The sequence below is a fragment of the Pseudophryne corroboree genome, chromosome 5 (genome assembly GCF_028390025.1).
Source record: "Pseudophryne corroboree isolate aPseCor3 chromosome 5, aPseCor3.hap2, whole genome shotgun sequence".
NCBI lineage: Eukaryota > Metazoa > Chordata > Amphibia > Anura > Myobatrachidae > Pseudophryne > Pseudophryne corroboree.
In genome coordinates this window covers 5,808,053-5,828,105 of record NC_086448.1, presented here as the reverse complement: position 1 = coordinate 5,828,105, position 20,053 = coordinate 5,808,053, and the positions used below count along the sequence as shown (strand labels likewise).

General features: G+C 48.9%; 2 protein-coding genes across 2 annotated transcripts in view; one reads left to right on the top strand and one right to left on the bottom strand.

Annotated features, from left to right (window-relative positions):
• BOP1 (BOP1 ribosomal biogenesis factor) overlaps window positions 1-20,053 on the bottom strand; it is a 172,081-nt gene that overhangs the window by 107,529 nt on the left and 44,499 nt on the right. The gene's annotated exons all lie outside the window — the stretch shown is intronic.
• Window positions 7,181-18,426, top strand: SCX (scleraxis bHLH transcription factor). Its single transcript, XM_063921074.1, has 2 exons — window positions 7,181-7,974; window positions 17,492-18,426. The coding sequence occupies exons 1-2, from the start codon at window positions 7,468-7,470 to the stop codon at window positions 17,528-17,530; spliced, it is 546 nt and encodes a 181-aa protein (XP_063777144.1). The 5' UTR covers window positions 7,181-7,467; the 3' UTR covers window positions 17,531-18,426.

The window sequence follows — 20,053 nt, the reverse complement described above, 5'->3', positions numbered from 1 at the left end:
AATACTATATTTATCCTTTATGTCACCTGAAATAGTGACTCCTAGATCCCTTTCCTCCTCAGTAGTTTCCAGTATAGCACCATTAATACTATATTTATCCTTTATGTCACCTGAAATAGTGACTCCTAGATCCCTTTCCTCCTCAGTAGTTTCCAGTATAGTGCCATTAATACTATATTTATCCTTTATATCACCTGAAATAGTGACTCCTAGATCCCTTTCCTCCTCAGTAGTTTCCAGTATACTGCCATTATTACTATATTTATCCTTTATGTCACCTGAGATAGTGACTCCTAGATCCCTCTCCTCCTCCGTAGTATCCAGTATAGTGCCATTAATACTATATTTATCCTTTATGTCACCTGAGATAGTGACTCCTAGATCCATTTCCTCCTCAGTAGTTTCCAGTATAGTGTCATTAATACTATATTTATCCTTTATGTCACCTGAAATAGTGACTCCTAGATCCCTTTCCTCCTCAGTAGTTCCCAGTATAGCGCCATTATTACTATATTTATCCTTTATGTCACCTGAAATAGTTACTCCTAGATCCCTTTCCTCCTCAGTAGCTCCCAGTATAGTGCCATTAATACTATATTTATCCTTTATATCACCTGAAATAGTGACTCCTAGATCCCTTTCCTCCTCAGTAGTTTCCAGTATAGTGACATTAATACTATATTTATCCTTTATGTCACCTGAGATAGTGACTCCTAGATCCCTTTCCTCCTCAGTAGTTTCCAGTATAGTGCCATTAATACTATATTTATCCTATATGTCACCTGAGATAGTGACTCCTAGATCCCTCTCCTCCTCAGTAGTTCCCAGTGTAGCGCCATTAATACTATATTTATCCTTTATATCACCTGAAATAGTGACTCCTAGATCCCTTTCCTCCTCAGTAGTTCCCAGTATAGTACCATTAATACTATATTTATCCTTTATGTCACCTGAAATAGTGACTCCTAGATCCCTTTCCTCCTCAGTAGTCTCCAGTATAGCGCCATTATTACTATATTTATCCTTTATGTCACCTGAAATAGTTACTCCTAGATCCCTTTCCTCCTCAGTAGCTCCCAGTATAGTGCCATTAATACTATATTTATCCTTTATATCACCTGAAATAGTGACTCCTAGATCCCTTTCCTCCGCAGTAGTTTCCAGTATAGTGCCATTAATACTATATTTATCCTTTAAATCACCTGAAATAGTGACTCCTAGATCCCTTTCCTCCTCAGTAGTTCCCAGTATAGTACCATTAATACTATATTTATCCTATATGTCACCTGAGATAGTGACTCCTAGATCCCTTTCCTCCTCAGTAGTTCCCAGTGTAGCGCCATTAATACTATATTTATCCTTTATATCACCTGAAATAGTGACTCCTAGATCCCTTTCCTCCTCAGTAGTTCCCAGTATAGCGCCATTAATACTATATTTATCCTTTATATCACCTGAAATAGTGACTCCTAGATCCCTTTCCTCCTCAGTAGTTCCCAGTATAGTGCCATTAATACTATATTTATCCTTTATGTCACCTTAAATAGTGACTCCTAGATCCCTTTCCTCCTCAGTAGTTTCCAGTATAGTGTCATTAATACTATATTTATCCTTTATGTCACCTGAAATAGTGACTCCTAGATCCCTTTCCTCCTCAGTAGTTCCCAGTATAGCGCCATTATTACTATATTTATCCTTTATGTCACCTGAAATAGTGACTCCTAGATCCCTTTCCTCCTCAGTAGTTTCCAGTATAGTGACATTAATACTATATTTATCCTTTATGTCACCTGAAATAGTGACTCCTAGATCCCTTTCCTCCTCAGTAGTTTCCAGTATAGTGCCATTAATACTATATTTATCCTTTATATCACCTGAAATAGTGACTCCTAGATCCCTTCCCTCCTCAGTAGTTTCCAGTATAGTGCCATTAATACTATATTTATCCTATAGGTCACCTGAGATAGTGACTCCTAGATCCCTTTCCTCCTCAGTAGTTCCCAGTGTAGCGCCATTAATACTATATTTATCCTTTATATCACCTGAAATAGTGACTCCTAGATCCCTTTCCTCCTCAGAAGTTCCCAGTATAGCGCCATTAATACTATATTTATCCTTTATGTCACCTGAAATAGTGACTCCTAGATCCCTTTCCTCCTCAGTAGTTTCCAGTATAGCACCATTAATACTATATTTATCCTTTATGTCACCTGAAATAGTGACTCCTAGATCCCTTTCCTCCTCAGTAGTTTCCAGTATAGTGCCATTAATACTATATTTATCCTTTATGTCACCTGAGATAGTGACTCCTAGATCCCTTTCCTCCTCAGTAGTTTCCAGTATAGTGCCATTAATACTATATTTATCCTTTATGTCACCTGAAATAGTGACTCCTAGATCCCTTTCCTCCTCAGTAGTTTCCAGTATAGCACCATTAATACTATATTTATCCTTTATGTCACCTGAAATAGTGACTCCTAGATCCCTTTCCTCCTCAGTAGTTTCCAGTATAGTGCCATTAATACTATATTTATCCTTTATATCACCTGAAATAGTGACTCCTAGATCCCTTTCCTCCTCAGTAGTTTCCAGTATAGCACCATTAATACTATATTTATCCTTTATGTCACCTGAGATAGTGACTCCTAGATCCCTTTCCTCCTCAGTAGTTTCCAGTATAGTGCCATTAATACTATATTTATCCTTTATATCACCTGAAATAGTGACTCCTAGATCCCTTTCCTCCTCAGTAGTTTCCAGTATAGCACCATTAATACTATATTTATCCTTTATGTCACCTGAGATAGTGACTCCTAGGATCCCTTTCCTCCTCAGTAGTTTCCAGTATAGTGCCCTTATTACTATATTTATCCTTTATGTCACCTGAGATAGTGACTCCTAGATCCCTTTCCTCCTCAGTAGTTTCCAGTATAGTGACATTATTACTATATTTATCCTTTATGTCACCTGAGATAGTGACTCCTAGATCCCTTTCCTCCTCAGTAGTTTCCAGTATACTGCCATTATTACTATATTTATCCTTTATGTCACCTGAGATAGTGACTCCTAGATCCCTTTCCTCCTCAGTAGTTTCCAGTATAGTGCCATTGATACTATATTTATCCTTTATTTCACCTGGAATAGTGACTCCTAGATCCCTTTCCTCCTCAGTAGTTCCAGTATAGCGTCATTAATACTATATTTATCCTTTATGTCACCTGAAATAGTAACTCCTAGATCCCTTTCCTCCTCAGTAGTTCCCAGTATAGCGCCATTATTACTATATTTATCCTTTATGTCACCTGAGATAGTGACTCCTAGATCCCTCTCCTCCTCCGTAGTATCCAGTATAGTGCCATTAATACTATATTTATCCTTTATGTCACCTGAGATAGTGACTCCTAGATCCATTTCCTCCTCAGTAGTTTCCAGTATAGTGTCATTAATACTATATTTATCCTTTATGTCACCTGAAATAGTGACTCCTAGATCCCTTTCCTCCTCAGTAGTTCCCAGTATAGCGCCATTATTACTATATTTATCCTTTATGTCACCTGAAATAGTTACTCCTAGATCCCTTTCCTCCTCAGTAGTTCCCAGTATAGCGCCATTATTACTATATTTATCCTTTATGTCACCTGAAATAGTTACTCCTAGATCCCTTTCCTCCTCAGTAGCTCCCAGTATAGTGCCATTAATACTATATTTATCCTTTATATCACCTGAAATAGTGACTCCTAGATCCCTTTCCTCCTCAGTAGTTTCCAGTATAGTGCCATTAATACTATATTTATCCTTTATATCACCTGAAATAGGGACTCCTAGATCCCTTTCCTCCTCAGTAGTCCCCAGTATAGTGCCATTAATACTATATTTATCCTATATATCACCTGAGATAGTGACTCCTAGATCCCTTTCCTCCTCCGTAGTTCCCAGTGTAGCGCCATTAATACTATATTTATCCTTTATATCACCTGAAATAGTGACTCCTAGATCCCTTTCCTCCTCAGTAGTCTCCAGTATAGTGCCATTAATACTATATTTATCCTTTATATCACCTGAAATAGTGACTCCTAGATCCCTTTCCTCCTCAGTAGTTTCCAGTATAGTGCCATTAATACTATATTTATCCTTTATATCACCTGAAATAGTGACTCCTAGATCCCTTTCCTCCTCAGTAGTCTCCAGTATAGTGCCATTAATACTATATTTATCCTATATGTCACCTGAGATAGTGACTCCTAGATCCCTTTCCTCCTCCGTAGTTCCCAGTGTAGCGCCATTAATACTATATTTATCCTTTATATCACCTGAAATAGTGACTCCTAGATCCCTTTCCTCCTCAGTAGTTCCCAGTATAGCGCCATTAATACTATATCTATCCTTTATATCACCTGAAATAGTGACTCCTAGATCCCTTTCCTCCTCAGTAGTTCCCAGTATAGTGCCATTAATACTATATTTATCTTTAGGTCACCTGAAATAGTGACTCCTAGATCCCTTTCCTCCTCAGTAGTTTCCAGTATAGCACCATTAATACTATATTTATCCTTTATGTCACCTGAAATAGTGACTCCTAGATCCCTTTCCTCCTCAGTAGTTTCCAGTATAGTGCCATTAATACTATATTTATCCTTTATGTCACATGAAATAGTGACTCCTAGATCCCTTTCCTCCTCAGTAGTTCCCAGTATAGCGCCATTATTACTATATTTATCCTTTATGTCACCTGAAATAGTTACTCCTAGATCCCTTTCCTCCTCAGTAGTCTCCAGTATAGTGCCATTAATACTAATTTATCCTTTATGTCACCTGAGATAGTGACTCCTAGATCCCTTTCCTCCTCAGTAGTCTCCAGTATAGTGCCATTAATACTATATTTATCCTTTATGTCACCTGAAATAGTGACTCCTAGATCCCTTTCCTCCTCAGTAGTCTCCAGTATAGTGCCATTAATACTATATTTATCCTTTATGGCACCTGAAATAGTGACTCCTAGATCCCTTTCCTCCTCAGTAGCTCCCAGTATAGTGCCATTAATACTATATTTATCCTTTATGTCACCTGAGATAGAGACTCCTAGATCCCTTTCCTCCTCAGTAGTTTCCAGTATAGTGCCATTAATACTATATTTATCCTTTATGTCACCTGAGATAGTGACTCCTAGATCCCTTTCCTCCTCAGTAGTTCCCAGTATAGTGACATTAATACTATATTTATCCTTTATGTCACCTGAAATAGTGACTCCTCGATCCCTTTCCTCCTCAGTAGTACCCAGTATAGCGCCATTAATACTATATTTATCCTTTATGTCACCTGAAATAGTGACTCCTAGATCCCTTTCCTCCTCAGTAGTACCCAGTATAGCGCCATTAATACTATATTTATCCTTTATGTCACCTGAAATAGTGACTCCTAGATCCCTTTCCTCCTCAGTAGTCCCCAGTATACTGCCATTAATACTATATTTAGCCTTTATATCACCTGAGATAGTGACTCCTAGATCCCTTTCATCCTCAGTAGTTCCATTATAGTGCCATTAATACTATATTTATCCTTTATGTCACCTGAAATAGTGACTCCTAGATCCCTTTCCTCCTCAGTAGTTCCCAGTATAGTGACATTAATACTATATTTATCCTTTATATCACCTGAGATAGTGACTCCTAGATCCCTTTCCTCCTCAGTAGTTTCCAGTATAGTGCCATTTATACTATATTTATCCTTTATGTCACCTGAAATAGTGACTCCTAGATCCCTTTCCTCCTCAGTAGTTTCCAGTATAGTGCCATTAATACTATATCTATCCTTTATGTCACCTGAAATAGTGACTCCTAGATTCCTTTCCTCCTCAGTAGTTTCCAGTATAGTGTCATTAATACTATATTTATCCTTTATGTCACCTGAGATAAAGACTCCTAGATCCCTTTCCTCCTCAGTTGTTTCCAGTATAGTGTCATTAATACTATATTTATCCTTTATGTCACCTGAAATAGTGACTCCTAGATCCCTTTCCTCCTCAGTAGTTTCCAGTATAGTGACATTAATACTATATTTAGCCTTTGGGTTTTTGAGACCCAAGTGCATTATTTAGCATTTTTTGGCATTAATCTGTAATTGCTGCACTTTTGACCATTCCTCTAGTATACCTAGATCCTCAGTCATTTGTTTTACCCCTCCTGTGTGTCTACCCTGTTGCATACCTTTGCGTCATCTGTAAAAAGGCATACTGTACTTTCCCTTTAATGCCATTTGCAATGTCACCAATAACGATATGAAAAAGCACCGGTCCAAGTACAGATCCCTGGTGTACTCCACTGGTAACATTTCCCTCCTGTGACTGCACTCTTTTTACTACAACATTCTGTTTTCTATCCTGCAAACAAGATCTTATCCATCCAACCAACCATCTTAATCTCCAGTCCCACACTACAGGCTACGTAACAGCCTGCTCCCTGCAGTGGGTGGAACAAGCTCCATATCTCATAGGGTCTCAAGCTGACATATCCCCATCCCCACGTTCTCTCCGGACCCTGCTCCACAGTACAGATTAGCACTACCTGACATGTATCCTGCACCATGTGGTGCCCACTACAACACCGCGGTCTTATGCAGACACTCCGTCTCGCCATCACTCACCGGGTAATTACCAGTAACATCCTCCTTATAATGGATGGATGCCGCTGCGGGGTCACTGGTGCTGTCCCTACACATTATAGTGCTGGAAGAAGCCTATTTCCGGGATCTCATACAGAACTGACTATCGCTTATACGGCATGTGGTAATCCCTATACACTCCGCATGGTACCCTGTACCGCTGGCAGCATTACAGGGGGAACCATTAGTTCTGGGACAATCCACTTAGATCACGTAACACTGGCCATTACTATCACGTACTGCGTAAACTGGGCGCTGCGCATCCCTTGGAACGCTATATAAACAAAGGATAATAATAATCCTTAGTCGCTTCCATATAATAGGAGATACTTTTTTTTTTTTATGTAGTTCCCCTATATATTATATAAGTGCCAGAGCCTGACAGAAAGCGCCATACGCTGAGATTGCTCCCCGCACAGTGACGCACGACACCCATCATTCATGTAGAGTAAGTGTATCCTGCTGGAAAAGGACTGAAGCGGAGACGCACACTGAACCATGAGAGGGTAACACAAGGGTTAACGCTGTCTCGTTAAGAAGCACAGGCCAGTCTAGGCTGTTAAATCCCACAGCCGTCTGGGGACTCCCTCCCCCCTCATCCAGCTTCCGATGGAGCCCCCCCCTACTCGTGTCTGCTGCCGGCTGAGGGAGGACCAGACCCACTCTCAAGGGTCACTATAAAAAGTCAATCACAGCTGCAGCCCAGCCAGACGGCTGCACTCCACACGTGTGAGAGAGAAGAGGGGGAGCGATGGACAGAGGACAGTGAGCGCCATCACACACACACACACATCTGCCAGTAGCTTCGCCATGTCCTTCGCCATGCTCCGACATGCCCCCCCTGCCCGCTTCCTCTACCCGGACATCAGTATGCTTTCAGACGACGAGGACAGCGGGAGCGACAGCTCAGGTTGTGGCGATAAAGGCTTCCATCACTCCGACAGAAGTGGCAATAGGGGAGACAAAAAATGCCTGCAGCTGCAGCGGGAACCACGGCAGCGTCACACAGCCAACGCCCGCGAAAGGGACAGAACCAACAGTGTCAACAACGCCTTCACGGCCCTGCGCACGCTCATCCCTACAGAGCCGGCCGACCGCAAGCTCTCCAAAATAGAGACTCTACGCCTGGCATCCAGCTACATCTCACACCTTGGAAATGTACTACTACTCGGGGACACCTGCGGGGACGGGCAACCCTGCCACACTAGTACACCCTACTACCATCACCCAACCACTGCCAGCCCCAAACACAGAGAGGCCGAGCAAGGCCAACCCAAACAGATCTGCACCTTCTGCCTCAGCAACCAGAGAAAGATGGTGAGTGTATGGGGACAGGCGGGGTGGTGGACCTCCTCCGGGAGGTATATGGAGCACAGGTGGACCTCACTGAGGAATACTCCTTGTGTGCTGGACAGGTCAGATATACAACAAACTACGGTCAGGTTATATCCAGCACACAGCGAGTACCTCAAAGTGATCAATACAGCTATACTGCAAGGTTCATTGTCACTGCACTCCCAGGCCAGGGAATGAACCATGGTGGCCACCTAACTGCCTGACAGTGCAAGCCCTAGGGGAAGATAGTTGTAGGAGAAGTCTTCCAGAAGACACAGCAGTACAATCTGCAGTGAGGGCAACCAGCAAACTACACAAGGGTAATCGTGGCTGTGCTGGTATCAGTTTAACAGCAATTCAAAATACATTAAGAGGTTAATAACCTGAACACAATGAGGTGGACATGTCACCTGAAGTTATTTATCCAGGCCTAAGATCTGATCCCTTGGGAGGAGAGTGAGGTAGACGTACTACTTTCCAATCCTCACCTAGACTGATGTGAACAGGTCTGCAGTCAGGTCCATGGGGAGGAGGAGAGTGAGGTAGGAGGAAAGTAAGGCAGTGGTACCACTTCCTATTCCTCAACTAGGGTGATGTGCCCAGGTCTGAGGTCAGATCCCTGGGGAGGAGAGTGAGGTAGAGGTACCACTTCCCAGTCCTCACCTAGAGTTATGTGCCCAGGTCTGTGGTCAGATCTTGGGAGAGGAGAGTGAGACAGTTACCAGCTACTAGTCCTCTACTACTTTCCAATCCTCACCTAGACTGATGTGAACAGGTCTGCAGTCAGGTCCATGGGGAGGAGGAGAGTGAGGTAGGAGGAAAGTAAGGCAGTGGTACCACTTCCTATTCCTCATCTACAGTATTGTACCCAGGACTGAGATCAGATCCTCAGGGAGGAGAGTGAGGTAGAGGTACCAATTCCCAGTCCTCACCTAGAGTAATGTGTCCTGGTCTGTGGTCAGATACCTGGGGAGGAAATTGAGGTAGGAAGAGAGTGAGGCAGAGGTACCACTTCCTAGTCCTCACCTAGCGTAATGTGCCCAGGTCTGTGGTCAGATCTTGGGAGAGGAGAGTGAGAGTTACCACCTACTAGTCCTCATCTACAGTATTGTGCCCAGGTCTGAGATCAGATCCTCAGGGAGGAGAGTGAGGTAGATGTACCACTTCCTAGTCCTCACCTAGAGTGATGTGCCAGTGTCTGAGATTAGACACTTGGGGAGGAGAATGAGGTAGGAGGAAAGGCAGAGGTACCACTTCCTATTCTTCAACTAGGGTGATGTGCCCATGTCTGAGGTCAGATCCCCAGAGAGGAGAGTGAGGTAGAGGTACCACTTCCTAGTCCTCACAAAGAGTTTTAAGCCCAGATCTGTGGGGAGAACAAGGTGGAGATGCCAATACATGGAGCTCACCTGGAGTAATGTCTCCACCTCACTCTTCCCCAGGGGTCCGATCTCAGACCTGGACACATTACACTAGGTGAGGTCTAAGGAGAACACAGTATTTGTATCTGGAATAAATATGATCTCCAGTTTCTCAGAGGAGGGTGGAAGAGTGCGAGCGACATATCAGAAGCGTTATAGCGATATAATCGGACATTAGCCGGTTACTGGGGCTTTGTAGAATAATGGGATTTCTGTAGGGAATAAAATACTGAAAGGACCATGCAGGAAAGGTTCAATGATATACCCACCCACCATATAATACCCACCCATCATATAATACCAACCTACTAAAGATGTAATAAGGCCGGTAGCACCCTCTGAGATGTTCCCTACAGCCAGTAATACTCTGAGGGACACAGGCGGCTGCTACACAGCAATCTCATCAGGAGCACGTCTTTCCAAATGCAGGTTCTATACCAGTGATATCTGTGACACAATGCACACTGCCGGCACTGCTGGATAACACACCAATACGTCCCCCCTTGTGTCACAGTTCAGGGGGGGTGTATAACGGCATACACAGTGTGTCTGTGTGTATATATGTATATCTCTCTCTCTATCTACACCGCTGTATAACACACTATGTATACCCATGTACAGCAGGGGGCTAGGATAGGACAGCTACTTGGGGTGGGGTGTATAATGGCATACACTATGTGTGTGTGTATATACTCTCTATCTATCTATCCATCCCTATATCTTTATCTACACCGCTGTATAACACACTATGTATACCCATGTACAGCAGGGGGCTAGGATAGGACAGCTACTTGGGGTTGGGTGTATAATGGCATACACTATGTGTGTGTGTATATACTCTCTATCTATCCATCCCTATATCTTTAACTATCTACACCGCTGTATAACACACTATGTATACCCATGTACAGCAGGGGGCTAGGATAGGACAGCTACTTGGGGTGCGGTGTGTCAGGGCACAGTACAGGGGTGCAGAGCTACACCAGGTCACACTGCCCCCAGTAATAGGTCACCTGGCAGCTACTTGGGGTGCGGTGTATCAGGGCACAGTACAGGGGTGCAGAGCTACACCAGGTCACACTGCCCCCAGTAATAGGTCACATGGCAGCTACTTGGGGTGCGGTGTATCAGGGCACAGTACAGGGGTGCAGAGCTACACCTGGTCACACTGCCCCCAGTAATAGGTCATATGGCAGCTACTTGGGGTGCGGTGTATCAGGGCACAGTACAGGGGTGCAGAGCTACACCAGGTCACACTGCCCCCAGTAATAGGTCACCTGGCAGCTACTTGGGGTGCGGTGTATCAGGGCACAGTACAGGGGTGCAGAGCTACACCAGGGGTGCAGAGCTACACCAGTAATAGGTCACCTGGCAGCTACTTGGGGTGCGGTGTATCAGGGCACAGTACAGGGGTGCAGAGCTACACCAGGTCACACTGCCCCCAGTAATAGGTCACCTGGCAGCTACTTGGGGTGCGGTGTATCAGGGCACAGTACAGGGGTGCAGAGCTACACCAGGTCACACTGCCCCCAGTAATAGGTCACCTGGCAGCTACTTGGGGTGCGGTGTATCAGGGCACAGTACAGGGGTGCAGAGCTACACCAGGTCACACTGCCCCCAGTAATAGGTCATCTGGCAGCTACTTGGGGTGGGGTGTATCAGGGCACAGTACAGGGGTACAGAGCTACACCAGGTCACACTGCTCCCAGTAATAGGTCACCTGGCAGCTACTTGGGGTGCGGTGTATCAGGGCACAGAACAGGGGTGCAGAGCTACACCAGGTCACACTGCCCCCAGTAATAGGTCACCTGGCAGCTACTTGGGGTGGGGTATATCAGGGCACAGTACAGGGGTGCAGAGCTACACCAGGTCACACTGCCCCCAGTAATAGGTCACCTGGCAGCTACTTGGGGTGCGGTGTATCAGGGCACAGTACAGGGGTGCAGAGCTACACCAGGTCACACTGCCCCCAGTAATAGGTCACCTGGCAGCTACTTGGGGTGGGGTGTATCAGGGCACAGTACAGGGGTGCAGAGCTACACCAGGTCACACTGCCCCCAGTAATAGGTCACCTGGCAGCTACTTGGGGTGCGGTGTATCAGGGCACAGTACAGGGGTGCAGAGCTACACCAGGTCACACTGCCCCCAGTAATAGGTCACCTGGCAGCTACTTGGGGTGCGGTGTATCAGGGCACAGTACAGGGGTGCAGAGCTACACCAGGTCACACTGCCCCCAGTAATAGGTCACCTGGCAGCTACTTGGGGTGGGGTGTATCAGGGCACAGTACAGGGGTGCAGAGCTACACCAGGTCACACTGCCCCCAGTAATAGGTCACAGGGCAGCTACTTGGGGTGTGGTGTATCAGGGCAAAGTACAGGGGTGCAGAGCTACACCAGGTCACACTGCCCCCAGTAATAGGTCACATGGCAGCTACTTGGGGTGCGGTGTATCAGGGCACAGTACAGGGGTGCAGAGCTACACCAGGTCACACTGCCCCCAGTAATAGGTCACCTGGCAGCTACTTGGGGTGCGGTGTATCAGGGCACAGTACAGGGGTGCAGAGCTACACCAGGTCACACTGCCCCCAGTAATAGGTCACCTGGCAGCTACTTGGGGTGCGGTGTATCAGGGCACAGTACAGGGGTGCAGAGCTACACCAGGTCACACTGCTCCCAGTAATAGGTCACAGGGCAGCTACTTGGGGTGTGGTGTATCAGGGCACAGTACAGGGGTGCAGAGCTACACCAGGTCACACTGCCCCCAGTAATAGGTCACCTGGCAGCTACTTGGGGTGCGGTGTATCAGGGCACAGTACAGGGGTGCAGAGCTACACCAGGTCACACTGCCCCCAGTAATAGGTCACCTGGCAGCTACTTGGGGTGCGGTGTATCAGGGCACAGTACAGGGGTGCAGAGCTACACCAGGTCACACTGCCCCCAGTAATAGGTCACCTGGCAGCTACTTGGGGTGGGGTGTATCAGGGCACAGTACAGGGGTGCAGAGCTACACCAGGTCACACTGCCCCCAGTAATAGGTCACAGGGCAGCTACTTGGGGTGTGGTGTATCAGGGCACAGTACAGGGGTGCAGAGCTACACCAGGTCACACTGCCCCCAGTAATAGGTCACCTGGCAGCTACTTGGGGTGCGGTGTATCAGGGCACAGTACAGGGGTGCAGAGCTACACCAGGTCACACTGCCCCCAGTAATAGGTCACCTGGCAGCTACTTGGGGTGCGGTGTATCAGGGCACAGTACAGGGGTGCAGAGCTACACCAGGTCACACTGCCCCCAGTAATAGGTCACCTGGCAGCTACTTGGGGTGGGGTGTATCAGGGCACAGTACAGGGGTGCAGAGCTACACCAGGTCACACTGCCCCCAGTAATAGGTCACAGGGCAGCTACTTGGGGTGGGGTGTATCAGGGCACAGTACAGGGGTGCAGAGCTACACCAGGTCACACTGCCCCCAGTAATAGGTCACAGGGCAGCTACTTGGGGTGTGGTGTATCAGGGCACAGTACAGGGGTGCAGAGCTACACCAGGTCACACTGCCCCCAGTAATAGGTCACATGGCAGCTACTTATCAATCTCTCACAATGTCCAGCAATGTATAAATATAAATATATTAATGGACGCCGCTACAGACTTCGTCAATAATTTGGCACCCTGTGCTGCATTTTCCAGAACGCAAGGCGGTCTGCGCAGTCGTTGCCACGATCGTACTGTTTTCTCCTGGTTTATTTCTGTGTAATTTACCTGAACTTACTCGGTCTCTGCGTATTACTTGTACTGGTAGAATATGAGTAAAATAAATATATATATATATATATATATATATATATATATATATAAATATAAAATGTCAGATTAAATCCCTGATAGACGACTTAGTGTTGGAGTCGCTGGAAGAACGCGCCCGCCAGACGCTCTGAATACGAAGAGTCTTTGCCCAAATTTTCCATTTTTACAGTAGGTGATAAAATGAGCCTTCTGCGGAGCGCGTTATGGAAACACACAGAATACCAGAGCAGGCACGTAAACAGCCGCAGCCCCCCCTGCAGGAATGTGACAGACCACAGACAGCAGCCGCCACCGAAACCTCCGCTTCCATCAATGTCAGAGCAGGTCACGTTACTATTGCTCACTGCACACTGCCACATCGCACACACTGACACCGGATCATGATCAGTCCTAGGGTCTTGTGTAGCACATTCACTTACAAATAAAATAATTCTATACACACAGTACCTGGGAAACTTTTACTTTAGGAACAGCAGAGGTAACCTCCGGGTAAATCCACGTGAACACGCAATTCTCCATCCCAGCTCTGAGTCTCCTGAGACACATACATACATATACATATATATATATATATATATATACATATAATATGTATATATATATATATATAAATATACATATACACACACACACGCAATTCTCCATCCCAGCTCCCCGGTAATATCAACTCTGAGTCCCCTGAGACACACACACAAACATAAATCATTTTCTGGGGGTTCGGATTCGATATGACCTGGAGTGCCACTGTCTCCGTCACACACACGCTAACATATATATATATATATATATATATATATATATATATATATATATATATATATATATAGACAGACAGTTACAGGCCGGAGTGGCGGCAGCTGACCAGTGTGAGGGACTCCTGCTCCTCAGGCCTGTACGGTGCTTATAATGACTAGGAACAGATTACTCATCCACTACCTAAGTACTGGAAACCATTGAGGAGGGGCCCTGGCTCCCACAGTGTGTATGCTGGGGACGGGACTGACCTTACACAATTACTATACAAGTGTGTGAGTGGCAGCTGTCTCATGTGAGGGGACTGGCCTCCTAGAGTGACTGGTCCTTCGTTGTGTTAAGCTAGGATCACTCCTAACCTTATCCGGGGATCCCTGCAGTGTCCATACAACCATAACACACGTGTCTAATATTCCCCAGTACTCCCAGCAGTGTACCTATTACACAGCGCTCAGTATAATATGTATCCAGTACTCCCAGCAGTGTACCTATTACACAGCGCTCAGTATAATATGTATCCAGTACTCCCAGCAGTGTACCTATTACACAGCGCTCAGTATAATATGTATCCAGTACTCCCAGCAGTGTACCTATTACACAGCGCTCAGTATAATATGTATCCAGTACTCCCAGCAGTGTACCTATTACACAGCGCTCAGTATAATATGTATCCAGTACTCCCAGCAGTGTACCTATTACACAGCGCTCAGTATAATATGTATCCAGTACTCCCAGCAGTGTACCTATTACACAGCGCTCAGTATAATATGTATCCAGTACTCCCAGCAGTGTACCTATTACACAGCGCTCAGTATAATATGTATCCAGTACTCCCAGCAGTGTACCTATTACACAGCGCTCAGTATAATATGTATCCAGTACTCCCAGCAGTGTACCTATTACACAGCGCTCAGTATAATATGTATCCAGTACTCCCAGCAGTGTACCTATTACACAGCGCTCAGTATAATATGTATCCAGTACTCCCAGCAGTGTACCTATTACACAGCGCTCAGTATAATATGTATCCAGTACTCCCAGCAGTGTACCTATTACACAGTACTCAGTATAATATGTATCCAGTACTCCCAGCAGTGTACCTATTACACAGCGCTCAGTATAATATGTATCCAGTACTCCCAGCAGTGTACCTATTACACAGCGCTCAGTATAATATGTATCCAGTACTCCCAGCAGTGTACCTATTACACAGCGCTCAGTATAATATGTATCCAGTACTCCCAGCAGTGTACCTATTACACAGCGCTCAGTATAATATGTATCCAGTACTCCCAGCAGTGTACCTATTACACAGTACTCAGTATAATATGTATCCAGTACTCCCAGCAGTGTACCTATTACACAGCGCTCAGTATAATATGTATCCAGTACTCCCAGCAGTGTACCTATTACACAGCGCTCAGTATAATATGTATCTAATACTCCCAGCAGTGTACCTATTACACAGCACACAGTCATATTACTGCACGGACCCCTGTACCTTCCCTCCCCCGCCCCTCTCCCTTCTCTCTAGACTCTCACAATCCTAATAAATCTCCTCTCTGGATGATGGGACCAGATATTATTTCACTGTTACAGGCGGTCAGAGAGATGGAAAATAAATTCCTTTAAAATAACGTATTCAGCTTCTGCTGAACAATTTGCAGAGATCTGGTGTAGGAATGGCTGTGTGTGCAACAGCACCCCCTCCAGGACTTGGAGAGATACACAGCTGTCCCCTTCTGTGCGGGGGAGGCCAGGTACAGAGGGCGGGCTGTGCGGAGGAAGGACAGGTACAGAGGGCGGGCTGTGCGGGGGAGACCAGGTACAGAGGGCGGGCTGTGCGGGGGAGACCAGGTACAGAGGGCGGGCTGTGCGGGGGAGGCCAGGTACAGAGGGCGGGCTGTGCGGGGGAGGCCAGGTACAGAGGGCGGGCTGTGCGGGGGAAGGCCAGGTACAGAGAGCGGGCTGTGCGGGGGAAGGCCAGGTACAGAGGGCGGGCTGTGCGGGGGAAGGCCAGGTACAGAGGGCGGGCTGTGCGGGGAAGGCCAGGTACAGAGGGCGGGCTGTGCGGGGGAAGGCCAGGTACAGAGGGCGGGCTGTGCGGGGGAAGGCCATGTACATAGGGCGGGCTGTGCGGGAGAAGGCCAGGTACATAGGGCGGGCTGAGCGGGGGAGGCCAGGTACATAGGGCGGGCTGAGCGGGGGAGGCTAGGTACAGAGGGCGGGTTGTGCGGGGGGAGGCCAGGTACAGAGGGATGTGCGGGGGAGGCCAGGTACAGAGGGCTGTGCGGGGGAGGCCAGGTACAGAGGGCTGTGCGGGGGAGGCCAGGTACAGAGGGCGGGTTGAGCGGGGGGAGGCCAGGTACAGAGGGCGGGCTGTGCGGGGGAGGCCAGGTACAGAGGGTGGGCTGTGCGGGGGAGGCTAGGTACAGAGGGCGGGTTGGGCGGGGGAGGCCAGGTACAGAGGGCGGGCTGTGCGGGGGAGGCCAGGTACAGAGGGCGGGCTGAGCGGGGGAGGCCAGGTAGAGGGCGGGTTGTGCGGGGGGAGGCCAGGTACAGAGGGTGGGCTGTGCGGGGGAGGCCAGGTACAGAGGGCGGGCTGTGCGGGGGAAGGACAGGTACAGAGGGTGGGCTGTGCGGGGGAGGCCAGGTACAGAGGGCGGGCTGTGCGGGGGAGGCCAGGTACAGAGGGCGGGCTGTGCGGGGGAGGCCAGGTACAGAGGGCGGGCTGTGCGGGGGAGGCCAGGTACAGAGGGCGGGCTGTGCGGGGGAGGCCAGGTACAGAGGGCGGGTTGAGCGGGGGGAGGCCAGGTACAGAGGGCGGGTTGAGCGGGGGGAGGCCAGGTACAGAGGGCGGGTTGAGCGGGGGGAGGCCAGGTACAGAGGGCGGGCTGAGCAGGGGAGGCCAGGTACAGAGGGATGTGCGGGGGAGGCCAGGTACAGAGGGCTGTGCGGGGGAGGCCAGGTACAGAGGGCGGGTTGAGCGGGGGGAGGCCAGGTACAGAGGGCGGGCTGAGCGGGGGAGGCCAGGTACAGAGGGATGTGCGGGGGAGGCCAGGTACAGAGGGCTGTGCGGGGGAGGCCAGGTACAGAGGGCGGGTTGAGCGGGGGGAGGCCAGGTACAGAGGGCGGGCTATGCGGGGGAGGCCAGGTACAGAGGGCGGGCTGAGCGGGGGAGGCCAGGTACAGAGGGTGGGTTGTGCGGGGGGAGGCCAGGTACAGAGGGCTGTGCGGGGGAGGCCAGGTACAGAGGGCGGGCTGAGCGGGGGGAGGCCAGGTACAGAGGGCGGGCTGAGCGGGGGAGGCCAGGTACAGAGGGTGGGTTGTGTGGGGGGAGGCCAGGTACAGAGGGCGTGCAGGGAAGAGCGCCCCCTCCTGTGCAGGGTGAATGTGGGGATAACGTGCACTCTCTCTCAGCGCTGGGATGATTAGGGGGATAGGAGTTTGGGAGGGGATGGGGATTTGGTTATTCCTGAGTCTTTGTGTGATATTATCCTAATCAATGTCCTCTCCTACCTTCAGGGAAAAGACAGGGAGAGGAAAACGACCATCAGAACCTAATGAAGGCTACGGGGGCAGCACAGACCCCCAATGATACCCCCAAATCACAAACTGAAGGCAGACCCCCCGCCCTTCTGCATCAACAGCCAGGAAAAGAGCTCTGTCCGTTCAATAACTGGGGGAAGCCGACCACGGCGAGACGGAACCTGGGATGAAGCTGGAAGACGGACGTGTACCTGAAACACAAGGCGAAGGGGGCGGCAGCCAGATTCCAAGTGTGGTACAGAGGAGGGCAGAGCGGTGCACCGCTATCAGAGCCTCAGAGAGAGAGGGATGGACAGTGCTCTCTAGTGACCCCTCCTGGAGGAGACACGCTCCTGCACATGTTCCATAAAGACTCTTTTCTTCTCCATTATATCAACTGCCCAAATCACCAAGCAGCCATCGCCACGTAACCCCCGGGGGCACAGTCATCGCCACGTAACCCCCGGGGGCACAGCCATCGCCACGTAACCCCCGGGGGCACAGCCATCGCCACGTAACCCCCGGGGGCACAGCCATCGCCACGTAACCCCCGGGGGTGCAGGTATCTGCACGGTACATAACTATATATATGTTCCTAGCACCCTCCGTCCTAGACCGGGGTCAGAACATCGGAGGGATACTGCGTAACAAACCGAATCCTAGCGTCGGTAGACGCACCAGAGAACACATACGCTCCTCACAGGGAGTTACTATCTCTCCAAATCCTATGAAAAATAAATATATTAAGCCCAACAACCTGATATTTAGTCTACAAGGATATTACACGGAGACGGACACCCTCCCAGCATGCAACGCGGTAACCGTCATGTATCAGGGTGGTGACCCATGAACCCCCGCCCGGGACACTTTGTATGTATATTATTTATCATGTCTGACTAATCAATAAAGAGACGTTGCTTATTTACACAGAATCTGTCATATTGCTGAGACACGGAAGCCGGGACCCTCTCCTGTCATATCTGTACCTCATACCTCCCACTGCAGGGTTACAGAGCCTCAGAAGCTACGACACATGGGGTGTGTCCCTCCCACTGCAGGGTGACCATAGCCAGATTAAGTGGGGGGGGGGGGGATGCAGGGCATACTGTACCCCGGGGCCCCCTTGGCCAGAGCACACTGACACCACTAGCTTTCCCTCTTGTGCAGCAGCAGAACCAGACAGCCAGAATGTGAGCAGGATAGTGTGCAGTGCAGGCAGAGACACAGGAGTATCAGGTTTCATGAACTATCGATGGAGTTTCCCAACCAGAGGAGAGATAGGAGGGAGATAGAGCTGTAAGTGACACCAGGTGGGATCCCTGTATAAATTGTTATCTAATGAGGGTCTAGAGAGAGACACACACAGAGTCCGTCTGAGTCCTGTCCCAGTGTGTAAGTAGTACAGAGGCTGCTGCTATTTTTCCATGTGACAAGATAAACATGCTCTCTACCTGGACTTCCTTCTCCAGTTATGATTGCCATTACCTGTGATGAAACCTTTCTTATCAATTAGTTTAACACAGGTGACGGCAATCATATATTAAGAGAGAAGCCCGTGTACAGAGCACGTTGTCCCTCCTGGAATGGGTCATGTTGGGAGGTATGCACAATCTTATATACAGGCCCCTCACCCTCCCTCTTCAGCCAGGGCCCCCCCGTCTAAAGTGCCCTGGGCACCCCCAAGGGTTAAACCAGCCCTGAGGGTGACAGAGGAAGCTATGACACATGGGGTCTGCCCCTCCCCCCGCAGGGTGACAGAGGAAGCTATGACACATGGACCCTCCCCTTCCCCCGCAGGGTGACAGAGGAAGCTATGACACATGGGGCCTGCCCCTCCCCCCGCAGGGTGACAGAGGAAGCTATGACACATGGGGCCTGCCCCTCCCCCTGCAGGGTGACAGAGGAAGCTATGACACATGGGGCCTGCCCCTCCCCCCGCAGGGTGACAGAGGAAGCTATGACACATGGGGCCTGCCCCTCCCCCTGCAGGGTGACAGAGGAAGCTATGACACATGGGGCCTGCCCCTCCCCCTGCAAGGTGACAGAGGAAGCTATGACACATGGGGCCTGCCCCTCCCCCCGCAGGGTGACAGAGGAAGCTATGACACATGGGGCCTGCCCCTTCCCCCCCCAGGGTGACAGAGGTAGCTATGACACATGGGGTCTAGCCCTCCCCCCGCAGGGTGACAGAGGAAGCTATGACACATGGGGTCTGCCCCTCCCCCCGCAGGGTGACACTGCTGCACAGGCTGGGGCACTAGCAGCTGCAGATGGGGTTAATGTATCAGAGTGTTCAGTTTCGGAGGAGATGGGCTATAGGAAAATATCCCTCAGATCCGCTGGGGTTTGGCAGCTTCAGCTTCATTCCACCCCGGAACGTGGCCAAATAAACCCTTAGAGCCCCGCACTGCAGCCACTCCACCCCGCCAACTGCTGGGGGGCAGCTACTGTCTGGTGCCTGCGGGGTTAACACTATACAACTCCAGCACCACATAAACAGATTCATGGGCAATTAACCCCTGCTCAACCAGGGAGAGAACACACAATTTACCCCTGCAC

Coding starts and splice junctions, on each gene's coding strand:
- SCX (XM_063921074.1), top strand. CDS start 7,468: ATGTCCTTCGCCATGCTCCGACATGCCCCCCCTGCCCGCTTCCTCTAC. Junction 7,975..17,491: donor TCAGCAACCAGAGAAAGATG/GTGAGTGTATGG, acceptor TCCTACCTTCAG/GGAAAAGACAGGGAGAGGAA.